Source organism: Anticarsia gemmatalis, chromosome 2 (genome assembly GCF_050436995.1).
Source record: "Anticarsia gemmatalis isolate Benzon Research Colony breed Stoneville strain chromosome 2, ilAntGemm2 primary, whole genome shotgun sequence".
NCBI classification, from domain to species: Eukaryota; Metazoa; Arthropoda; class Insecta; order Lepidoptera; family Erebidae; genus Anticarsia; species Anticarsia gemmatalis.
The window spans coordinates 5,516,218-5,535,836 of record NC_134746.1 but is presented as its reverse complement, the minus strand read 5'-3'; the positions used below and the strand labels follow the sequence as shown (position 1 = coordinate 5,535,836).

The following is a 19,619-nucleotide window of genomic DNA, read 5'->3' as shown; positions in this document are numbered from 1 at the left end:
ATCACTTGTTTGAATGAGATCATTGACTCTTTTCTTTTAATTCTATAAAATGACTCATCTGAAGTCACATATATGTTACAAATTATGTAGATTAGTTAAGACATAGATATCAACATTGGTCATTCTGGAAAATCCTTTATACATAATCAAGTCTTAGGTCAATATTTAAAATTCTATGCTTGCTTTCAACCTGAATATGCAATAAAGTAGGATTTCATTGCAATTATATTAACCACAATTGCAGTAATCACTTCATCAAATAAAAAAAGGTGTTTCCCAAGCAACAGGACATTATTATTAACAGTACAATGCAATCAGAACAGTTTAAAACTAAAGTTCAGCTGAAGGTATTAAAGTACACGATAATTAAAAGAACAAGATGTTTTTTACGCGGTACGACAAATGTCACCGGGGTGGTGTATGGCGGCGCGGTGCGGCGGCGCACGGAGGCGGTTCGGCGCGCGGTAATTAGTGCGTTAATCGCACTAACCGGGCTCACAGTTGATGCAAGTGCGTTTCCGAGAAGCCGATCACCGGAGCTCGCGGGAGGAGCGGCAAATTGCCGGCAGATATGTGTGCCGCCTGTCGGTAATTGCAAAAATCACTCGCCTCACCGCGGAACGAGCTTGCAGTCCTTGTATTACAAGTACAACTCGTGTGCGACTACACCAACTACGTCTAAATACACACGTATACATCACCTGGTCGCCGTCTCTCAGTTCTCTCAGACATTACTGATATTCACTTGAACACACAAACCAAAAGCGGTATGTTTTCATTATTGCGATATTATCATTTCCACGTTTTAGTGCCGATCCCATTCTAGGTAATCTCGATAGCTATTTGAAGCGCATAACCGATACTGCGGCCACAAATGCCGAAGCCAATACATTACCTAATTAATGTTCATGCATTACGAATGTCGGTTTATTTATCTAAATTAATGGAATTACAGTCATTCTGCGCAATATGATGTTCTTTGTTAAATAATCGGTACTAATAAAACCAAGAAAGGTTATTTGAAATCTCTTGAGATAAGAACAAAGGACGCGAGAGAAGTTGCATGCACAAGATATACGTAATACACGTATTACAAATTACAAATATCATTCGATAGTCGCCTTCGCCGACATCTGTTCATATTGCCATTATGCATAAAGACAATCGTCTTAACTCTACATTCAGTAGTAAGTTTAATTAAAAATGGTTGTTGTGTGACTTAAACCATATAGATAGACGGTTTGCAAAAAGTTCTCTCGCTAAAAGCCTCTTCGACAAATCAATTCAATACGGACGAAGTAACAAATAAAATAGCAGAAGTAGAGCGCCGGAGGGTGCATCGTACGCTACTTGTAAAAAACTAAGGCTACGTTTTTATATGAATATACATAATTGTATGCAATATGTTGTTGCGAGAAGGCATTATGCGGGTTTCAATAGAACCTTGTGTCTTAATGTGCCATACATGTATCTGATGTCTCTATAAAGAATTATCATACATAGTACTTATCAGGTTCATAAGTCATCAAGAATATTCAAAAGCATTGATTGATAATCATTACCTCCCTACTAAAAATCTAATGCAAATTGACATATTATGTACTTACAATCTCATAAACCGTATTGTTTTAAAGGCGTTGTTAGTAATATTTTTGCATCGTGACACACCCTGAAAGTAACATTCGACAACACAAGGTTACGATTCAGATTAATTGTCTAAGTCTCCCGCAACGATGGCGGATGTACAAACGGAATAATTGTAATTAAACTCTACTGCGTCAAACGTTTTATTGGTACACGATTTTACATAATCAAATACGTATTTCATCGCAATCGTGTACCGAAAAAAATAGTGACTGCATTGCCATTAAATATTGCTTTTCTAAGAACAGCTAGGCTAGGGCCCAGTCACTCGCGCAACTGCCAATTCGTAGAATTACTTATAGTACGAGATCCGACCGCGTGATTTATACGTTCACCTGTTTGATTGATGAAATATAATTTTTATCGATATTTATAACTAAACCAATGCAGATCCGCAAAGGTGGCCATCCAAATTTGGCCGCAATTAATTTTAATTAAAATGTAATTAATTATTTATTGTTGAACAATTACGTTCACTTGTTATTGTTAAAAAATATATTTCATTAGAAAGAAATATACCTGAGATACCGAGAAAGGTCAAGGTGCCATCCCTCACTTGGCCGCAACCTAATGTCAGCCAGGTGTAAACAGGTATAATTTTGTTAAATATATACGTTCATAATGTATTATCATGTTATACATACCAAATTGAAGATTAATTCTTTCCCTACATGATGAGATATAGGTGCCTATGCAAAAATGCCCGCAAATAGTAACTGCCAACGATTAAAGATAAATAAAAGCGAGAAAAACTTAAGATAAACACCGCATGTCGAATAAAGATAGAGCATGCCAGCTGCTTGTCGTTTTCATGCTACTGCGCATGCGTCCATAGATAAGACTAAATACCGTACTGAATATTGCAATCACGTGTTTTTGACAGTCTTATGCGCCACGTTGTGTTTTTTCAAGTCCAAAATTATAAAACTTTGTTAATATTAATATTGATATATTTCATTCTTAACGTTATTAAAACGTAAGAATAAAATGAAGAAGTGTTTTTTGTTGTGTTACGAAAAGATACAATATCGTTCACTGTTCACTGCTCAAAAATAATATGCTGTAAAAATAGTTCATTAAAATACATTTTTTTTTAATTTAATATACATTGGTGGCTTAGATGTGTCACGTCGGTTTACGATATTGTCGAAGCACAACATTTCTGAGAAGAGTACTTCGAAGTTAACTGCTATCGACCTAGCATTATTGTCGAAGGAGTATGTCGTCGAAGTCGCATTGTTTCTTATTTAAGTTATGTCGAAGAAATGGTTTGTCGGTGTACAATAGTGTCTGAGACTAGGTATATCGAACTCTAGTATTGTCTAAATTAAAACGCATCGGAGTGCCATTTTGTCGGAGTAGAGTAGTGTCGTACAAGAATTTGTCGAAGTTCAGTTTTGTAGTCTTTTCGTAACACAACAAAAAACACTTCTTCATTTTATTCTTACGTTTTAATAACGTTAAGAATGAAATATATCAATATTAATATTAACAAAGTTTTATAATTTTGGACTTGAAAAAACACAACGTGGCGCATAAGACTGTCAAAAACACGTGATTGCAATATTCAGTACGGTATTTAGTCTTATCTATGGACGCATGCGCAGTAGCATGAAAACGACAAGCAGCTGGCATGCTCTATCTTTATTCGACATGCGGTGTTTATCTTAAGTTTTTCTCGCTTTTATTTATCTTTAATCGTTGGCAGTTACTATTTGCGGGCATTTTTGCATAGGCACCTATATCTCATCATGTAGGGAAAGAATTAATCTTCAATTTGGTATGTATAACATGATAATACATTATGAACGTATATATTTAACAAAATTATACCTGTTTACACCTGGCTGACATTAGGTTGCGGCCAAGTGAGGGATGGCACCTTGACCTTTCTCGGTATCTCAGGTATATTTCTTTCTAATGAAATATATTTTTTAACAATAACAAGTGAACGTAATTGTTCAACAATAAATAATTAATTACATTTTAATAAAAATTAATTGCGGCCAAATTTGGATGGCCACCTTTGCGGATCTGCATTGGTTTAGTTATAAATATCGATAAAAATTATATTTCATCAATCAAACATGTGAACGTATAAATCACGCGGTCGGATCTTAGACTATTATAGGTCGTTTTATTTAGTAATTCATTCGACAGATTTCATTACTAAAATTCAGACAGTTTCAAACATTTCATGTTGATTTTATGAAATATTGTTCTATAAGTACTTATTTCAAGAGTGTTTTAATCACGCTATTTGTTCTCGGTTACAGTTATACTTTTGTTTTAAGTCAAAGTAATTGTTTTGTTAAGTCCGATGTCTGTTCTTTAAGAGCCTCTCTTAACCTTTTATTATAGAAACGTAAGTAGTAAGATAAGTAGAAGTGAAGAAGCTATGAGATTAAACAAAGTTAGAGACAATGAGGTTTTATAGCACTCTTTTAGAAAAGTGCTCCCGGATTAGAGAATTAACAACAAACCGTTCACTAGCTTTGTTCAAGGTATTTTCTGTTTTATTGTTCCATCATACAGGGGTTAGAGCTTACGGTATTCGGGATTGTAGTGAAAGTGTGATATTTACAAGCTCTTTTAGTGAGTGACTCGGCGTGTCATTTACCGGCAATCATTGTCGCAACTATTGTTTAACAATAATCCTTGGTCCGAACGACATCAATTGTTCTCTCATGTCCTTGTTTAATTTAGAACGAAGCTCCTGTAGATGTCTGCATGTAATTACGTATTAATATTTCGAGAAACTCTGAGTAAACAGTTAGGCCGAGTTATGATTTACGTTTGCCTGTGTTTGTTTTATTTTTCCGAGAATTTACATTAAGGTTTTTACGTGCCTTTCAACTCGCTCGTTCGATTAGGTATTCCAGTATTATGTATATTTAGCTATTTGCGATTAGCTAACGCTTCGATAAATTATAGTATTATATTACTACTACGTTGCTAGTTTGTTACAATTAATTTCCGTTAGATAGCAAGAGGAAAAAAGTATTAGGAGGAAAATCAGATAAAAAACAAATAGTATTAATCATTTTTTTGATAACAGATGAAAGTGAATGTGTGTGAAATTGACTGCTTCTACTGTCATTTCTTACCTTATTATGTGTATAATATAAACTGTACTAACTACCTCGGTACAATAAAAATATAACACCGAGAAGTAATTAAATCAATTAGTTTCTTACCTAGTTTACTTTAACTTTTACTTCATACTATCCATTAGCGTTTGTCGATTTTGGAAGAAGTCATTCTCACTTTGAATCAGAAGATAATGTGATCTAGAACTGGTATAAAAGGATATGCACTGATTAATATATTTGTAATAATTGACCATTGTCAGTCAATTAGAAACCAATACTAATTTATCATCTGACCACTCACCAAAGAATAGTAAGAAATGCGCATTTTCTTTTAATCAAGGTCTTATTTGTATTAATACATGTTGATGGGTAGAATTCTTTCAGACATAACCGCGGACATTGCTTAGTACTTAATAACAAACGCACAGAGTATTGTTCCGAGAATTTCATATTAGTAGAGACGGAAAATTCCCAACATTTTTTCCTTACAGCACTGTTTTTCGAAGAAAGAAGCGGTAACTGTAGGTTACGTATAAAATTAATGATCGACTTGTATGCGTTTTGTAGTTTTACTTACAAATCTAGGTATAACAAACGCATTGAATACCTATGTCCATTCCATCCCATTTTCTGTTATTTATCATTTCTGAAAAACTTACTTAGCACGTTTTCATTTTACCTTTAGTCCCAATTCTTAAGGATCTACCAGTTTTCACTGAATCGTTAGATATTTCAAGGTATCCAACACGTGTCTCATCTTAAGTAGATCTCTCTAGGAAAACTTGAGCGCAATAATAAAGCTGTCTAAAAGGATAATTGCTAATAACTACTTCTGAAAATTCGATCTGCAATCGCTTTTTAATAAATACAGTGGCGTCGCAATCGAATTACTTATTTTCCATTGCTGTTCTTTAAATTGTTTAATAAAAAAATATCTACTTAAAGTCATTGAGTTATTACATTATATAGCGTTCAGATTATGCATTCTATATGCTCAGAAAAGAAAATAGTTTATTCTTACTCACTCATAAACATAGATTCAACAGTATCATTTGTGGAATTAGCGCAATTTAGTCAAAAACTCTTGTTTTCTTGTGTGGGTTGGTTCTTGTTTGCATAGGTAGGTCCTTTCAGTAACCCCATACGTAGATAAAGGTGGACTAACTATTTGGTGACATGAAATACTCATGAATCACGCTCCCTGAATGTTACATTTTTAATCGTTCGCGGGGTTTTCCTGTGAATCGTAATATGTATTTGTATAAAACATATACCTATATTAAATTCTAAGAAGTAACTGTTATTGTTTTGTTTTTCTAGAATGCAACAATAAGTCAATATGTGTATGTGGAGCGGGCTCGTCGTGTTGCTGGCTGTGGCGGGCCTGACCCGCGCACAGGGAGCCAGCTACTGTTCAGTGAACATCTTCAACACTAATTCCACGTGGATGCAATTCACCAAGGAGCCCGTGCCCCTTGAGTACGGCTTCGTAGACAAGTTCAAGAGTATCCACTGCTGCGTCAAGGGATACAGAAGTATTGAATGGTAAGTGCTTTTTGTTGTTGCTTTTTTCAGATTCAGTGTTACAATTATTTTGTCGCGATGTGTACTGAATACTTATTACTGAATATTGCAAAATGTTTACATCAAGAGTGCAGAATCTTTTGCGACACAATTACACGACGAGTTTCTCATAATCGCATCGCGCTGTTACTAATTCTTGTTGGAAGTAAGACCTAAGACCAAGTCGACTCTGCGTCACTCGTTAAAACTTCGATATGGACGGAAATGTTCAGAGTTTTTTATAATTAATAAACACATGCCCGTGCACGTTCTTTTTTGATAACACGATAAAACACATAAAGTCAGCTCGAAGTTCTGTTCGAAAAAGATCAAGTTTCTGATATGGGACTTGCAAATTGTAAATAATATTTAGGTAGTTGACCTAGAAGTTTTTACCGCCGGATGCCCGTCAAATGCCTGCAGCGAAGATATTTCATTAAGTTAATGGGCGCGTCGCGAATTTACCACATCAATTCGTAAACCGTCGGCTTTAGTACGGTTACCAGATATAATTTCATAGCGAGCTTTCATGTTCTTAATAAAGAGGCTTAAAATATTATTAATTGAAGTTTCGAGATGAGGGACAGGTGTGCGCCACGGACGGCGATAAGCACAAAGCTTCTAGGAAATAATAGCCATTGTGCGCGCGAAAATAATTGATAATCGTCTGGTGTGACAATGGGCATTGCCCCCTCGGCCGACGCTCACCGTACTTACGCTTACATGTGAGGCGACACTATGTCGTTCACAAAATATTAATGACGCTCCGTGAGAAAAGATAATCGTCGAATGTCAACACACATAGCCGCAGAATAAGTTTATAGACCTAAGTACTAGGAATTAGTCATAACAGCGCGTGACGTCAATGTAATTCTGGGGAAACTAAGTAGAATTAAGGGTGACTGTATATTGTTTAAAGTCGGGACAAAGCCGTGTTTTACTTGATACAATATGGCTGGTGATCGGTTATACTGGCAATGTATGGACGATGTGTCGATAACACTGTAGTGCCAATATACGGTGAAAGGGAGGTAAATCCCATTGTGCGTTCGGAATTGTGTGTCAGTAGCAAAACTGTTACTCGCTACGTAATAATATGTTTTGAGCTTAACGAATATTCGCTATTATAATTGACGTTTCATTAAATTTCTTTTCTTTTATCTCCGGTATTTGATACTATATTTTATAAGTGAGTGCTGTACTTAAAAAACCGCGAAATGAATAGATGAAAAGATGTTTTGAGGTTCCAATTTTTTAACGCAAAGACTACCCAATTAATGTTGACGAAATTTGAGCCCTTAACAGTTTATAATCTAGATTGACCTACGTATAGGTTACTTCTTATAAAACAAAATCTTCCTACGGGGTCGAAGTCGCCGGCAGCAGCTTGTACATAACAATATAGGATAAAAATTATTCTTTCACTAAATATCTAATCAGTGAATGTATAATTATGGTATTTCCTCATGGACTTTTTTCCTCATGTTTTATTAATCTATGTAATTTCCTGTAGTAACTAGCTTTTACAAATAGAGTACCTTTTATAATAAATCCAATTATTAATATTAGCCGTGTGGTTTTCGTATTGGCGTCTGCGGTTCTCGGTATAGGTTGCAACAATTATGCCCTTGATGGACAATTTGTTATTCCACTTACCGCACTTTCCGGTAGTCCAAGTAAAAAATCAATTTAAAGTGCGATTTCAACGAATCCAGTTTACCGGCCATGTTATTTGCTGTAATTTTAAACACCATTTTACACTGGCCGTTTTGAAAACATGACGAAAAAAAGACAAAAATTACTTGCTTACGATACTTGCTTACCATATAATTAGTTGTTTGGATACAGATAGGTATTCAATAAAAAAACTGAAACGAAAATATACGAAAGCGTTTTAATCTAGAAATCGATTATTTTTTATAGCGTATCCAACAAATTCATTATTAATTCGATAGTCAATTTGTAAAGAGGATTATCAGCTATAAATTGACGGAGCAATCAATGCCAAGACACACCCGGATATACCAGACTACAAGTTAAAAACACATTACTAATAACAATATTTTACGTTAAAGAGTAAACGCTTGTCAGATATCTGTGTCAATTCTCACTTACATATATTGTTCAAATAATTTTAGTGGGCATAAATCGTGGAAGGTGTTATTTATCAATATGTATGGCATAAGTGCACCTGGTGCGAAAACAAGTACAGTTCCGAGAAGTAGTGATTGGCACTCGTTGCTCCGCCCGCCACCCGTCGGCCGCAGTCACCATCAGCATCCATCTTTGATGTATATCTCAACGCTGATATGAGCGAGAAAAAACATTCCTTTTAATACAAACAACATAATGTTCACGTTTAAACATAATATTCAATAGCTAAGCTGTTTATACAGTAAACGTTTTTGCGTACAACTGTACGCAATTTACCTACATATTCATAATGCGAATTGTTTCTGTAGACCGTAGAATTGTAGATAATGAAGGAATATCTACATCGATATAATCTTAGTTATATCCGAATGAGCTAAATTTATTTGCGTGACTCAGAGCGCTTGTGATATGTAACTCTAGGCCGTCGGATTATGTCATTATCCACTTGTAACAACTTGTTAAATTGCGAACCACAACATCATCACACACTACTTCAAAGTTCTCAGAATATAATATTTACTTTCGCAATTATTTTATATGTGTAATTTACCTGTTATCATCATTACCGTTTAACGACGCGTTAGCTATTGTTTGTTTTCTCTATATTGAGTGCTTGTTGAATGTGTCGGCCGAGACCTCGACATTTATTAATAAAGTTAATAACTTTAGAAAGAATTTATCTTGTGAACATGGTTGTATTGTATGACTGTATTTATGAGAATGGGTACAGCTAGATAAAAATTGCAAGGATCGTAGCATTTGGCGTTCTTTCAATCTCTTTCCCAATGGCAACAAGACGACGTGTTTCTTTTATATTATTATGTAATTTGCATTAGCAATATTCTATTGTTAAAGGCTTATTAAATAAGTTTCTTTAGCAATCATCGTGGTTCACATCACATTAATCATCATAATTACATTCCTTATAAATACTATTCTATTATGTGTGGCAATTTTATTGGCATTATTATCGAGATAGTTGGTATCCCTTGATAATGATTTATCGATGAATCACGTCTTTATCATTATGAAGTGTTTGTCATAATTTAGTCTAAGTATCAGTTGATGCTTAGTCAAAATATGTTTCTCAAAAATGTAAAGATTCCGGGCCAGCTTATACTAGTCCTTTTTTTCATTATTTATTATCCGACTTTACCCGATAAAATGAACACATACACGTGTTTACAAAAAGCTGTCATTCTCATAACTGGATATTGGGAAAACAGCTTTTTATTTGCTGCTTCCATTTTTCCTCAAGTGAAAAGTATTCTTCTTATTTCAGTGTGCGATCTCTGTGCCTTTGAGCACCAGAATAATTTTCTAGGAAGAACTGAAATAGAAACTGAACGAATGGATATTTTTAAATCTAATCAGGCTCTACTTGGGATTACGGATTACGTCACACTTCGGAAAATATTGTAAAAGAAAACCAAAGAAGAAACTTATTGATAAATGATAGTTCCTTTAATTGGATGCGATCTTGTACCAATGGCAAGTCTTGTAATGGATTGTTTCAATTAATTTATTAGTATTTATCTCTCTTTCTTGGAGATCTTTTTATCCTCTTTTTATCTTGTATAATAATTAGCTCTAATAGTCTAGGGGACTTTACTTAATCGTTTTTCATCATTAAAAGTGTCTGTCTCCTAACAATGTTTGGAATTGTGTATGAAATATGTCAGTGTATGTCTTTCTTAATATCGCAACTAAACCGTTCATACTTTTAGAGTCCATAAAATATCCATTTACCACGACAACAAAAGCGCTTTTTTTTTAGAAAACTCTTTGGTTTTCACTTTTATATAAAAACACTTCTTACAAGGGAGCAGAAACAATCCAGATACTAATTAAAAGAGATAATGTGTTTATTGGAATAATCTGTACTGGATCGATTCTAGAAATTAGTTCACTAATGGGGATATAATCTCTGATTAACAACAGCTACTTTTTATTCCGGCGAATGATTAGAATATTCCGGGAAATCTTTGAAAGCGAAATCGAGTAGAAGTATGTTTGTACTACTATTATAAAGGGAGAGCGAGCATCTGTGACGAGAATTTGCGAAGTTCGTGTCTTTGGAACCACTACGTATTTGAAAAATACCTTCACTGGTAAAGGAACATTTAAATAGGTAAATAGGCTATTAACTATATGAATTTATGTATGCATACTATTACTACATGCAAAAGTAACTACAAATATACCTGGTCAATGCCCGGTAAGGGTCTCTACTAAAGTGCAGCTTGTAAAAAAAGCTTGTAGTTTTTAAAAAAGGTAGTTTAACCCGAGCAAAACCAGGGCAAGCAACTAACATTAATAGTAATACGGTGTTAACTCCAATTAAACAGTAAGCAGAAAAGTACGTGAGTTAAAAACATCAATAGTTTTGCATGTATGTGCTATTGTAGCGTTAGTTAAGGCAAGCAACGTGATTGTTATTTCGCCATACTAATAGCGACACAAGTACGCACGTGGTGGCCGATCGCAGGAGACAATTCCGAGAACTCGGTAGGTAAATTGTTTCATAACGTTATCCAGACGCGCTGTTGTAAACATTTGATTCAATAAAGTTATGCATCGTGTTTATTTATACTACTTAAGTGTTGATATCAATACAGTTTTATGTACGCCTTCTACCGCTTCTGAGCGTTTTGTAAAATGTAAAAAATCTCGTTACGTAACCTATTTTTATGGTTCTAATTAGCTGCTGCCCACGAGGAAACATTTTCCGGGAAAATAGTATCGTATGTGTTATAGGATAATTAAGGTTATAACCTATCTGGGTAAAAATCCATACGAGACCGTTTGTTGGTTTAGTGTGAAATAGTTACAAACTCTGGTATACGAAACTACTGAACAAGCAAACAGTACTAAGTTATATGCAGTCAGATTTGACTGAATGGGGCAGGTGCATAAAAACCAACAGCTGCCACTTACCTCATTAACCACTCCCTGCAATAAACTAATAATTACAGCAGGCTCGTTTGATGCATCCAGGGATTCCTAAAATAGCAATCAGCTTGAGATTAGAACCGGTGTATCTTCGCCCAAACGTCAAGAAAATAAGTCATGCTCATGCACCTCCTTGTTCAAAAGTTACATTAACAGCTCTAACTACGTAACAGCTCCTATACTATCGTATAGGCCGCATTTATTTAAATCAACACCAGTGGTTTTCATCAGAAATGAGATTCCAAAAAGTATATTATTCAATGTTTAAATTATAACGCATTCCCGGTCGCGATTCTGAAAATTGGATTTACATTTGTCGTTAAATTTGCTTTGCATGTTGTACATATTTATCTTTTCGGCCAACTACCGTTTTACTGCTGAGCTGAACAATTTATGAAATAAGATACGTTTCCAGTAGAGCTTGCAGACGCAGTGGCGTGACAGCTGGACGTTAATTTAAGATTATAAAGTGCAGCCGTGGCTTGCATGCACAGCCGCTAACCGTGCCATTGACAGGACAATCATTTACTACTTACGTGCTAAGAATTAGTGCGAAAATTAGCCGACTTGACATTTGTCAATTACCGCAATCATGTAAAGCTGTATTTTACTTCTTATTGACAGCCGTTTATTGGTTTTGACATCAAAGTGTCATTTTATTTTTAGTGTTCTTACAGTGTGTTAGTATAAAATGCATGCGATCGAGTGAGTGCGTAGGAACGAGAGTGACATGGCTGATGGCCATGTCAGTGTCATGTAATAAATCCCTGGCTAGCGGCGCGCTCGCCGGAACGGGTTGTTACAACTGGGAACTTTATTTTATTACCCCACTTTTACTTTTATGCTAAACCGCTTCCCAGAGATACAACCCTTTTACAACGTTCAGTGTTTAAACATAATTAATTCTGAAGTATGCAAAATTATTCTTATGCACTCGCATGATATATCTACATGTTTAGACTTGTGAATGCGGAGCCTTATCAATATTCGTGTCATACGTACTTAAATTCCCGGTACAACGCTGTACTAAGTCAATGTTGGCGATTTTTTGTCACGTCTGATTGCTATCAGTACAGATAATGATTAGCGAGAACGGCCAATCTTGATATTGGTAGGTATCGCGCGTGAATATAGTACTATAGTTATTGGAGGTATGCGCGGGACAGTGCGGGTCGCATCGCGTGCTGTCTCCTGACGAGTACCGTTGGGTCCTCATTCTTATTTAGTTGACAAAGGCTCGTCGTCGGTCGTGAATTGTCTCCGGGTGTACCTGGCCGGTCGCGGCCGGTATCTGCGAAGGTATCGCACGTCGCCGCAAACCTGTATTGTGGCGGTTCCCGGAAGGCTCTTTGTTGCGCGCCGCCGCCTCCCCCCGCCGTGCATCGTCCGCGCCGCACCGCTCCGCTGCCTGCATCGCTCTTGGCTGCTGTGGGAACGAGCTCTCCCCAGCTTAACCTCAACTCGCTGTTTATCATACCACGGTTGAACTTTCAAATGTTAACATATGAGCATTATTTACCGTCTTACGTTACCGTATATCCTTTCTAACAGAATATGTCCCGCTCTGAAAATTCAAACGATAAGAAAGAGATTTTTTCGGAACTAGTTAAGAATCTTAAGTCAACGAACCATTCAGAGCGTTAAGTGTTAGCAGTAAATTGTGTTGTTTGTAATGGAAAAGAAACAATGATGCACAATGTACCGTAAGAGCAATATGTAAGCAATATGATTTTCACACTTTCTATTGCATAAAGAGTTGGATATAAATAATGTAAAATTTGCTCTGGTTTATGCGCAATTCCAATGTCCAGAAAATTGCAGCATTGATTTAACGTCTTACTTCACACCTTCCTTGCCGATTGATGTGTCAATAGTACTCAAAATAACAGTTTCCGATACCCTTAATGAAGTGGCCATAAAATACATAAAACGACCATGGGCGACCCACTGGGCCCAAATAAAAACCGACAGCATGTTCTGACACGTTCGAATGACTCGATTTGTTGAACCGATTATTTTAAAGCGCAGCATTATACTACCTTCTGCAGGTAGTAGGCTTTACTTTGTTTTACAAATTCGGTGATTGTGTTATCTCTTAACATCTGTTACGTGAATATTTGGAACGGATATGTTTATATTTGTGCTACCTTATTATTATCCGCTCCCTCTCTCTTGTTTATCACGACTCTATTATTTTATTTCTTCGCATTTACAGAACGGAAATACAATTAAGATGAAAGTTAACAATTTCCTTAGCTTTCTGCGATCGTTACTGATTTCTTTTATAAATAGACTAGTTGTGTCTCAAGATTGTTCTTTTTATTCATAAAGCATGTTTCTTTAATCTTTGCTGATGCAAAATATATAAAACAAAAAGAAACATCTCGAATTCCTCGGATGGATAGTTGGTAACTAATCTGGAACTGTGTGAATTTGAATTCCCAGACGAAGTTGCAAAATGGCGTGTGTTGATGAGTCAGTCAGGTGATGTGAGGGTTATGTTGGACGAGCATGTGTGTGTCTGTGTGTGTGGCAGTGTGTGGCGCACCGTGCGAGAGGTCGAGGCTTCGAGGGTGCTCGGCCCAAATGCTCGATGCGCGGGCGCACACGGCAGCGGGCCCTTCACAATGGACCGTTTTATTTATCTACAATATTGATCTCCCTCAACTTATTATTCTTTTTTTTGTTCAATTTCAAAGTAGGTAACAATTCCTTTGTAAATATTTTTTGTTCACATATTTCACCGTAGTTGTTATAGTGAGACAAGGAGGTGTTCTGTGTGAATAGAACCCTCAATTATATTGTATTGACTCGAGATGATGGCCCGCAGTTGTCGGATAAAAGTGTTTGTGCAACATTTGTGACGCCTTTTTACTCGCTACTTGATTATATTAAAGCGTTATACTTGAGCATTGTTCGCTTACAACTTCATAAGTCATATTGAGCAGCCAGCATTTTTTTTTTGCCTAAAGAGTCGTGTCAATACTGCAAATCTTCACCTTTAAAGATATGGTTCTGTTCTCAAGAAACAATTGAACAAGACTAGACTTAGCTAATTGCTTAGACAATGTCTTTGACATATAAAAGACGGTAGAAAAATAATACATTACTTAGAATATACACTTCAAAAACTTGATCTAAAACTCGATTCAATAGATGATTCAAAATTCAGGAATTCTGAGCAAGGCCTAAGGGCAATAGCGTGTCAGTTTGGATCGGGTCGTGGAATACCACACAAATTAGTAATGACGAGGTGCGGCTACCTGGACGTCTGTCTCACGATCATTAACCATCTCTCGTCGTCTCCTGTGACATCACTGTCACATTTGTAAACACAAACTAGTGACCCCATAATCGTTATGGTAATCATTAATCTTGGACCAACGAAAATGTTCAAGATTATATACATGGATAAATAAGTATCCCAATCAGATAATACAATTGATGCCAGTCTCATTAGCCAGCTATTTACGGTGACTGTCGTGCTCATGTCCATTTTTACTAACGCGCGTCTATTTTACAAGATAATGAAATTCGTGAAATTACAATTTGTAATATGATCGATGCGATGCGACGATGTCCATGTTTAAAACACCATGCGTTTATTTTCTCGGAACAAATAGTCAAAGACCTCGTCGTCGATGTGTAAAACAGAAACGCGTGACTTTACCAGTATGCGTAATATAAACTGCTTCATTCTTTGGAAAGCTAGTGAACGGTAATGATTCCAAACGGAAATGTCAGTTTGCTGAGATCCAATGGTCGCAGCCGGCCACCACGAGCAGTCCCGCACCGGCACGTTCACACGCCTGTGTTTTTACTTCACAAATATATTTCTAGTCGAATATCCAATATTGACATGACATGGATCGCTGAGTGCGTCCCCCATTCTATGTTTTTTGTCTTCATTCAAGCATTTAATAACCGTGTAATTTGCTTTAATCCGCTGCTTGGATTACTTACTAATGGATAGGTATCTAAAATATGAAAGCTATTAGCGAGCAATTAAAACAAATTACTCTTTCTCTTTCCTACATTGATGTAGAGCTAATATTGATAAAAAATAATGTTCCTGAAGAACCCGGTGGTCTTGTCGGACATTAGCGAGGAATGTGCCATGAGAAACCCGATATTGAACTTTTGAAGACGGGGACTGGGAGATACATATTAAACGTTTTATTGTGAACGCGGTGTCATAATAAAAATGAATGTCACATAATATATTAAGTTGTCGCGCTCAACCGAGAATATTAAATGTAAGGAATGTGATATTTTTTGCGCCATCGATACGCATGCTGAATCTTCGAATCGATCGCTGGTGTCAAAGTACTGACGGTATCTACGTAGGAACACTGATTCTCGCTCGCATAATTCATGCAACAATAGACATTGCATAGCCGTCGAATGTAGGGTTTCGAGAAATGTAGCGACGGCTCGTTATAACGTCGGTACACGTCCGACAAATGGCTTCATCGTGAAAATTAATATTCGGCCAGCATCTCGTACGGCGGCCGCGCCCGCCTCGCCTGCGCCGCCTCCGCGAGCAAATATTGAATCGTCGCCGTGCTGGGACCTCCGCTGAGGTGTCGCCTTCTCGGTACACACTACACACACACATCTACATTTTTTCTGATTGTTAATGGGAATTCATTCATGCCGGCTACATTGTTACTGTTCTAAGCAAACTGTGATCTGAAACACCGTACCTCCCCATAGTCCCCACTCTTTTGACTTGTTCTTGCATGTTCAATTCAAAATCAAACTATTATTCCTTTGGTTCAAATATTGATACACGACTCTTGAGATAGCTACTAACTAACCATTCACTTACCCGGAACCTTAAACTGACGTTTGACCGATGCAACAGGTTCTAAGTTGCCACCATTGTTGTTTCTTACTAGAAATTACAATAGCGGTAATCTAAGGTTAAATTCTGGTTTTCAGAATTGCTCTGTGTTGTTTATGTACTGAAGAATAAGCATATTAACGACAAATTAACGGGTTAATGTTATTTGATGCCCAAGTCAAGGATCCTATGTATCTTGTAACCGCAGTCAACCTTTGCAAAGTTAATCGCACCGAGATTGCTCAAGTGCATCCATCGATCTCTATGTGCTTAGTCACATAGCCGCAATATCTCTTTACGCGTTACATCAAATGGTTTTATTTCACGGAATCGAAAGGCATGCAACACCGGATATAAGTATGCCAGCGTGTTGCATATTTATTCATGGACGCACGACCATTCGTAGGATACATTTCTTTGCGGAAAATGGTGAATATTTATCTGGTTTTAGTTTTGTAACGGTTACTCGAACTAATAATGTTTCATGAGTCATCAACACCAAACACATGATGACGTTGAAATTTAACTAGTTTTTGCACAAACCAGTCTTGACTCTTAAGTTCGTTTTTGTTGCATGATTTGTCAAAGCTTGTACGTCATATTGTTTGACGTAATTACGTTCTTGATTAAATACATACCGGTATTTATTTCTGTATGTATCTAATACATAAAGTTGGTAAATAATGGGTAAATATTAACTAGTGTATGTGTGGGTAGAGAACCATAAGAGTAGGGTTCCGTAACCAAAATCTTATCATCCTTTTGGTTTTATATAAAAAAAATGAATAAGCATTCGTTCTAGTTGATATTATTAATTAACACTTACTTGTTGGTAAAGTCCGCAAACTTATAGGAACTCATTAAAATAAGGATTCCCCGACTTGGTAACTCTGCCGTTGTTAGACTTAGCGAAAGTTGAGAAACATCGAAAAAATCGTTGTCAATTAAAAAAAGATCATAAATAAGTATTTATGCGCTTTATCCGAAAACCGCGTTACTGATAGTGCTGAAGGTAGAGCATAGACTTTTACTGACGTTACTCTATAGTTCAATAACTAAGAACGGGATTCTCTCACTAAGATGGACTATCGATAATAATTTTCCACCGAAATCATCGTAGGGAACCTTGTGACTTTGTAACGTGAACAAAATGTATAAATCAGAAGTTACAACGTTGTTTACCTGTATGCCATTTAAATAAATATTCAGCTAACTATGTCGCTAAATACGTAAAGAGTCGTTAAAGTGAGCCGTGTAGGTGACCACTTCTTGGTATCTCACTTAATTGCCCCGCAGTTATTTAATAACACTCACAATGTCATGCTCGCAATTTACATAAGCTTTTTGCCGGAGCTATAATTGTTCATTACAATGTCCATGTAACTCGGTCTATTCTACAATACTAGGGAATTATCCTAATTCAAGGTTACATGCTGCATGCAATCCTTTTTGCTCATTACTATTATCAATAATGTTTCACTCAGTAATAGTGCATGCCAACAGCCTGCAGCTTATACATATTTCCATGATTCACGCACGTAGACGACGATTTGACGTTGCTGCGTGTTCTGATGCAAGAAATCAGTATCAAACAGCAGGTCTTCGTTTTCAATCGCATTAGTTACAGAGTCCTAGATTAATAGGTATCGCTTGCTACCAAGAAGACTAATTGCACGAGTATGTCTGTCGATATATGGGCCGATTAGCGAGAAGATGCTCGCGTGCGTCTTAAGATCCGCCGCCCGGCCCTGCGGGTGCCAGCGCCGCTGTCCAGCGCACGCAATCACGCACATGAGCTTTCTAGCTGCTCACATTACGTTTTCTACGTACCACTGCATCGCCTGCATGTCCAATGCCTGAGGTATGTTGTATTTGAACCGATGAAATTATATCGTAAATCGAAAATACGTTATCGCACGTGCATCTTGGCAGCGCAGAGCTTGTTGGAACTTATTATGCTGTCATCGTGTGCCGCGCGTCCGTCAGACGCGACTATCCACAGAGGTGGCCAACATACATTACGACCTGCGCGCACATTAGGACACAATTATTTTATGATATCCTATAAATTTACAAGTTCTCACACCAACAATACATATTCCGGTTTTTAAGAATATTTGCGATGAGATAAAGGCTTGATCTAGGCATTCTTCATCTCAGTCTAAGTTTAAAAAGGGGCTTAGGTTTAGATGTATAAATACATTGAGAATTTCAGTCCGTACAGCGTACCGAGTAGTATACATGAATACATGAAAAATTGGCAGCAAAATGAAATATAAAGAGGTGATTCAGTCGTTACTTGGAAGTGTTCGCTGTGTTCGGCCGACTAACCTTTAAGTGTTAGTTACGTCCGCTGCTCTAAGAACGATCTTTATCAGGAATTGTGAGAATCTGAGAAGAGGAGCGGCGGCGGCGGTCGCTCGCTGGCCAGTGCTCGGTGCCATCCAAATCGATCATTTTACGCACCCGACGCGCATAATGAAACAGTCATTTCCGGCCGTTTCGCGGAATTGAATATTTAATATTTCGCACAATCGAGTGGTCGTCGTCGGAGCACGCACGGACGACACTGCGACCACCCTTATTAGTATTCGTCGCGTGACATAAAGCAATAATAAATTCTTGTGCACTTGCAGTTTCACGTAGTGCCAAGAAACCGCGATCGGCTACCGAATGCTAAAATGGGTATTGTTCGAATAAATACCTATCTCGGATTCGAGGAAAATGATAAATGATGGTATTTCAATTTCTAAATGTGCATGTAAAAAATATGCGACTAGACATCACAGGAAAATGTAATACGTAGTAAGATATGACAAAAAGTACTGTACGTGTAGCTGTACGTAAGTACCGAGTAAGGCAGTGTGTAGACAGTAGTCATTCGCATGGCGACAGTGCCGTTGGATTCAATAGAAACATTTATTATGTGATAGATTCCCATAATTGGTAGATGGTTCCTGTTTCCGATTACGCGCCAGGCTTACTTCATTTAAATACAAAAGGGTGTGTGCACATTGAATACCGGTAGCCATGTCGCTCGTGTGCGCCCAAAATTGACTAGTATCCAGTGCGGACAGGACTCACTGATTTCATTACGTATTCTGTGCACATCCATGTTTCACGCCGCTATTGAAATTCGTCGTACAACTCGCATTTTGCGTGTACATGTGACTTATTACTTATGTACGAACCACATCATAAACACTCCCCACGATAATAACTAGCGAACGCGTAAATATAATAGGAATCAATACACCGGATATGGGTAAAAGGACTGTAATATGCACAAACGTTGTTGTAAGTCGGAATACACTCGTAAGTCAGGAGCTCTCTCTAGACCACCTGACTCGACATACATAAACATAACA

At 37.1% G+C, this 19,619-nt stretch overlaps 1 protein-coding gene across 3 annotated transcripts in view; it reads left to right on the top strand.

Annotated features, from left to right (window-relative positions):
• Positions 1 to 19,619, top strand: part of LOC142980740 (uncharacterized) — a 37,814-nt gene that overhangs the window by 1,127 nt on the left and 17,068 nt on the right. For 2 of the 3 annotated variants that reach the window (XM_076126312.1, XM_076126323.1), the window contains exon 2: positions 6,057 to 6,281. In XM_076126312.1, the coding sequence (XP_075982427.1) occupies positions 6,076 to 6,281 (206 nt within the window). In that variant the 5' untranslated portion in view covers positions 6,057 to 6,075. Of the gene's footprint in view, positions 1 to 624; positions 768 to 6,056; positions 6,282 to 19,619 lie in introns of those variants that run through there. The other variant, XM_076126321.1, reaches the window with a different exon arrangement.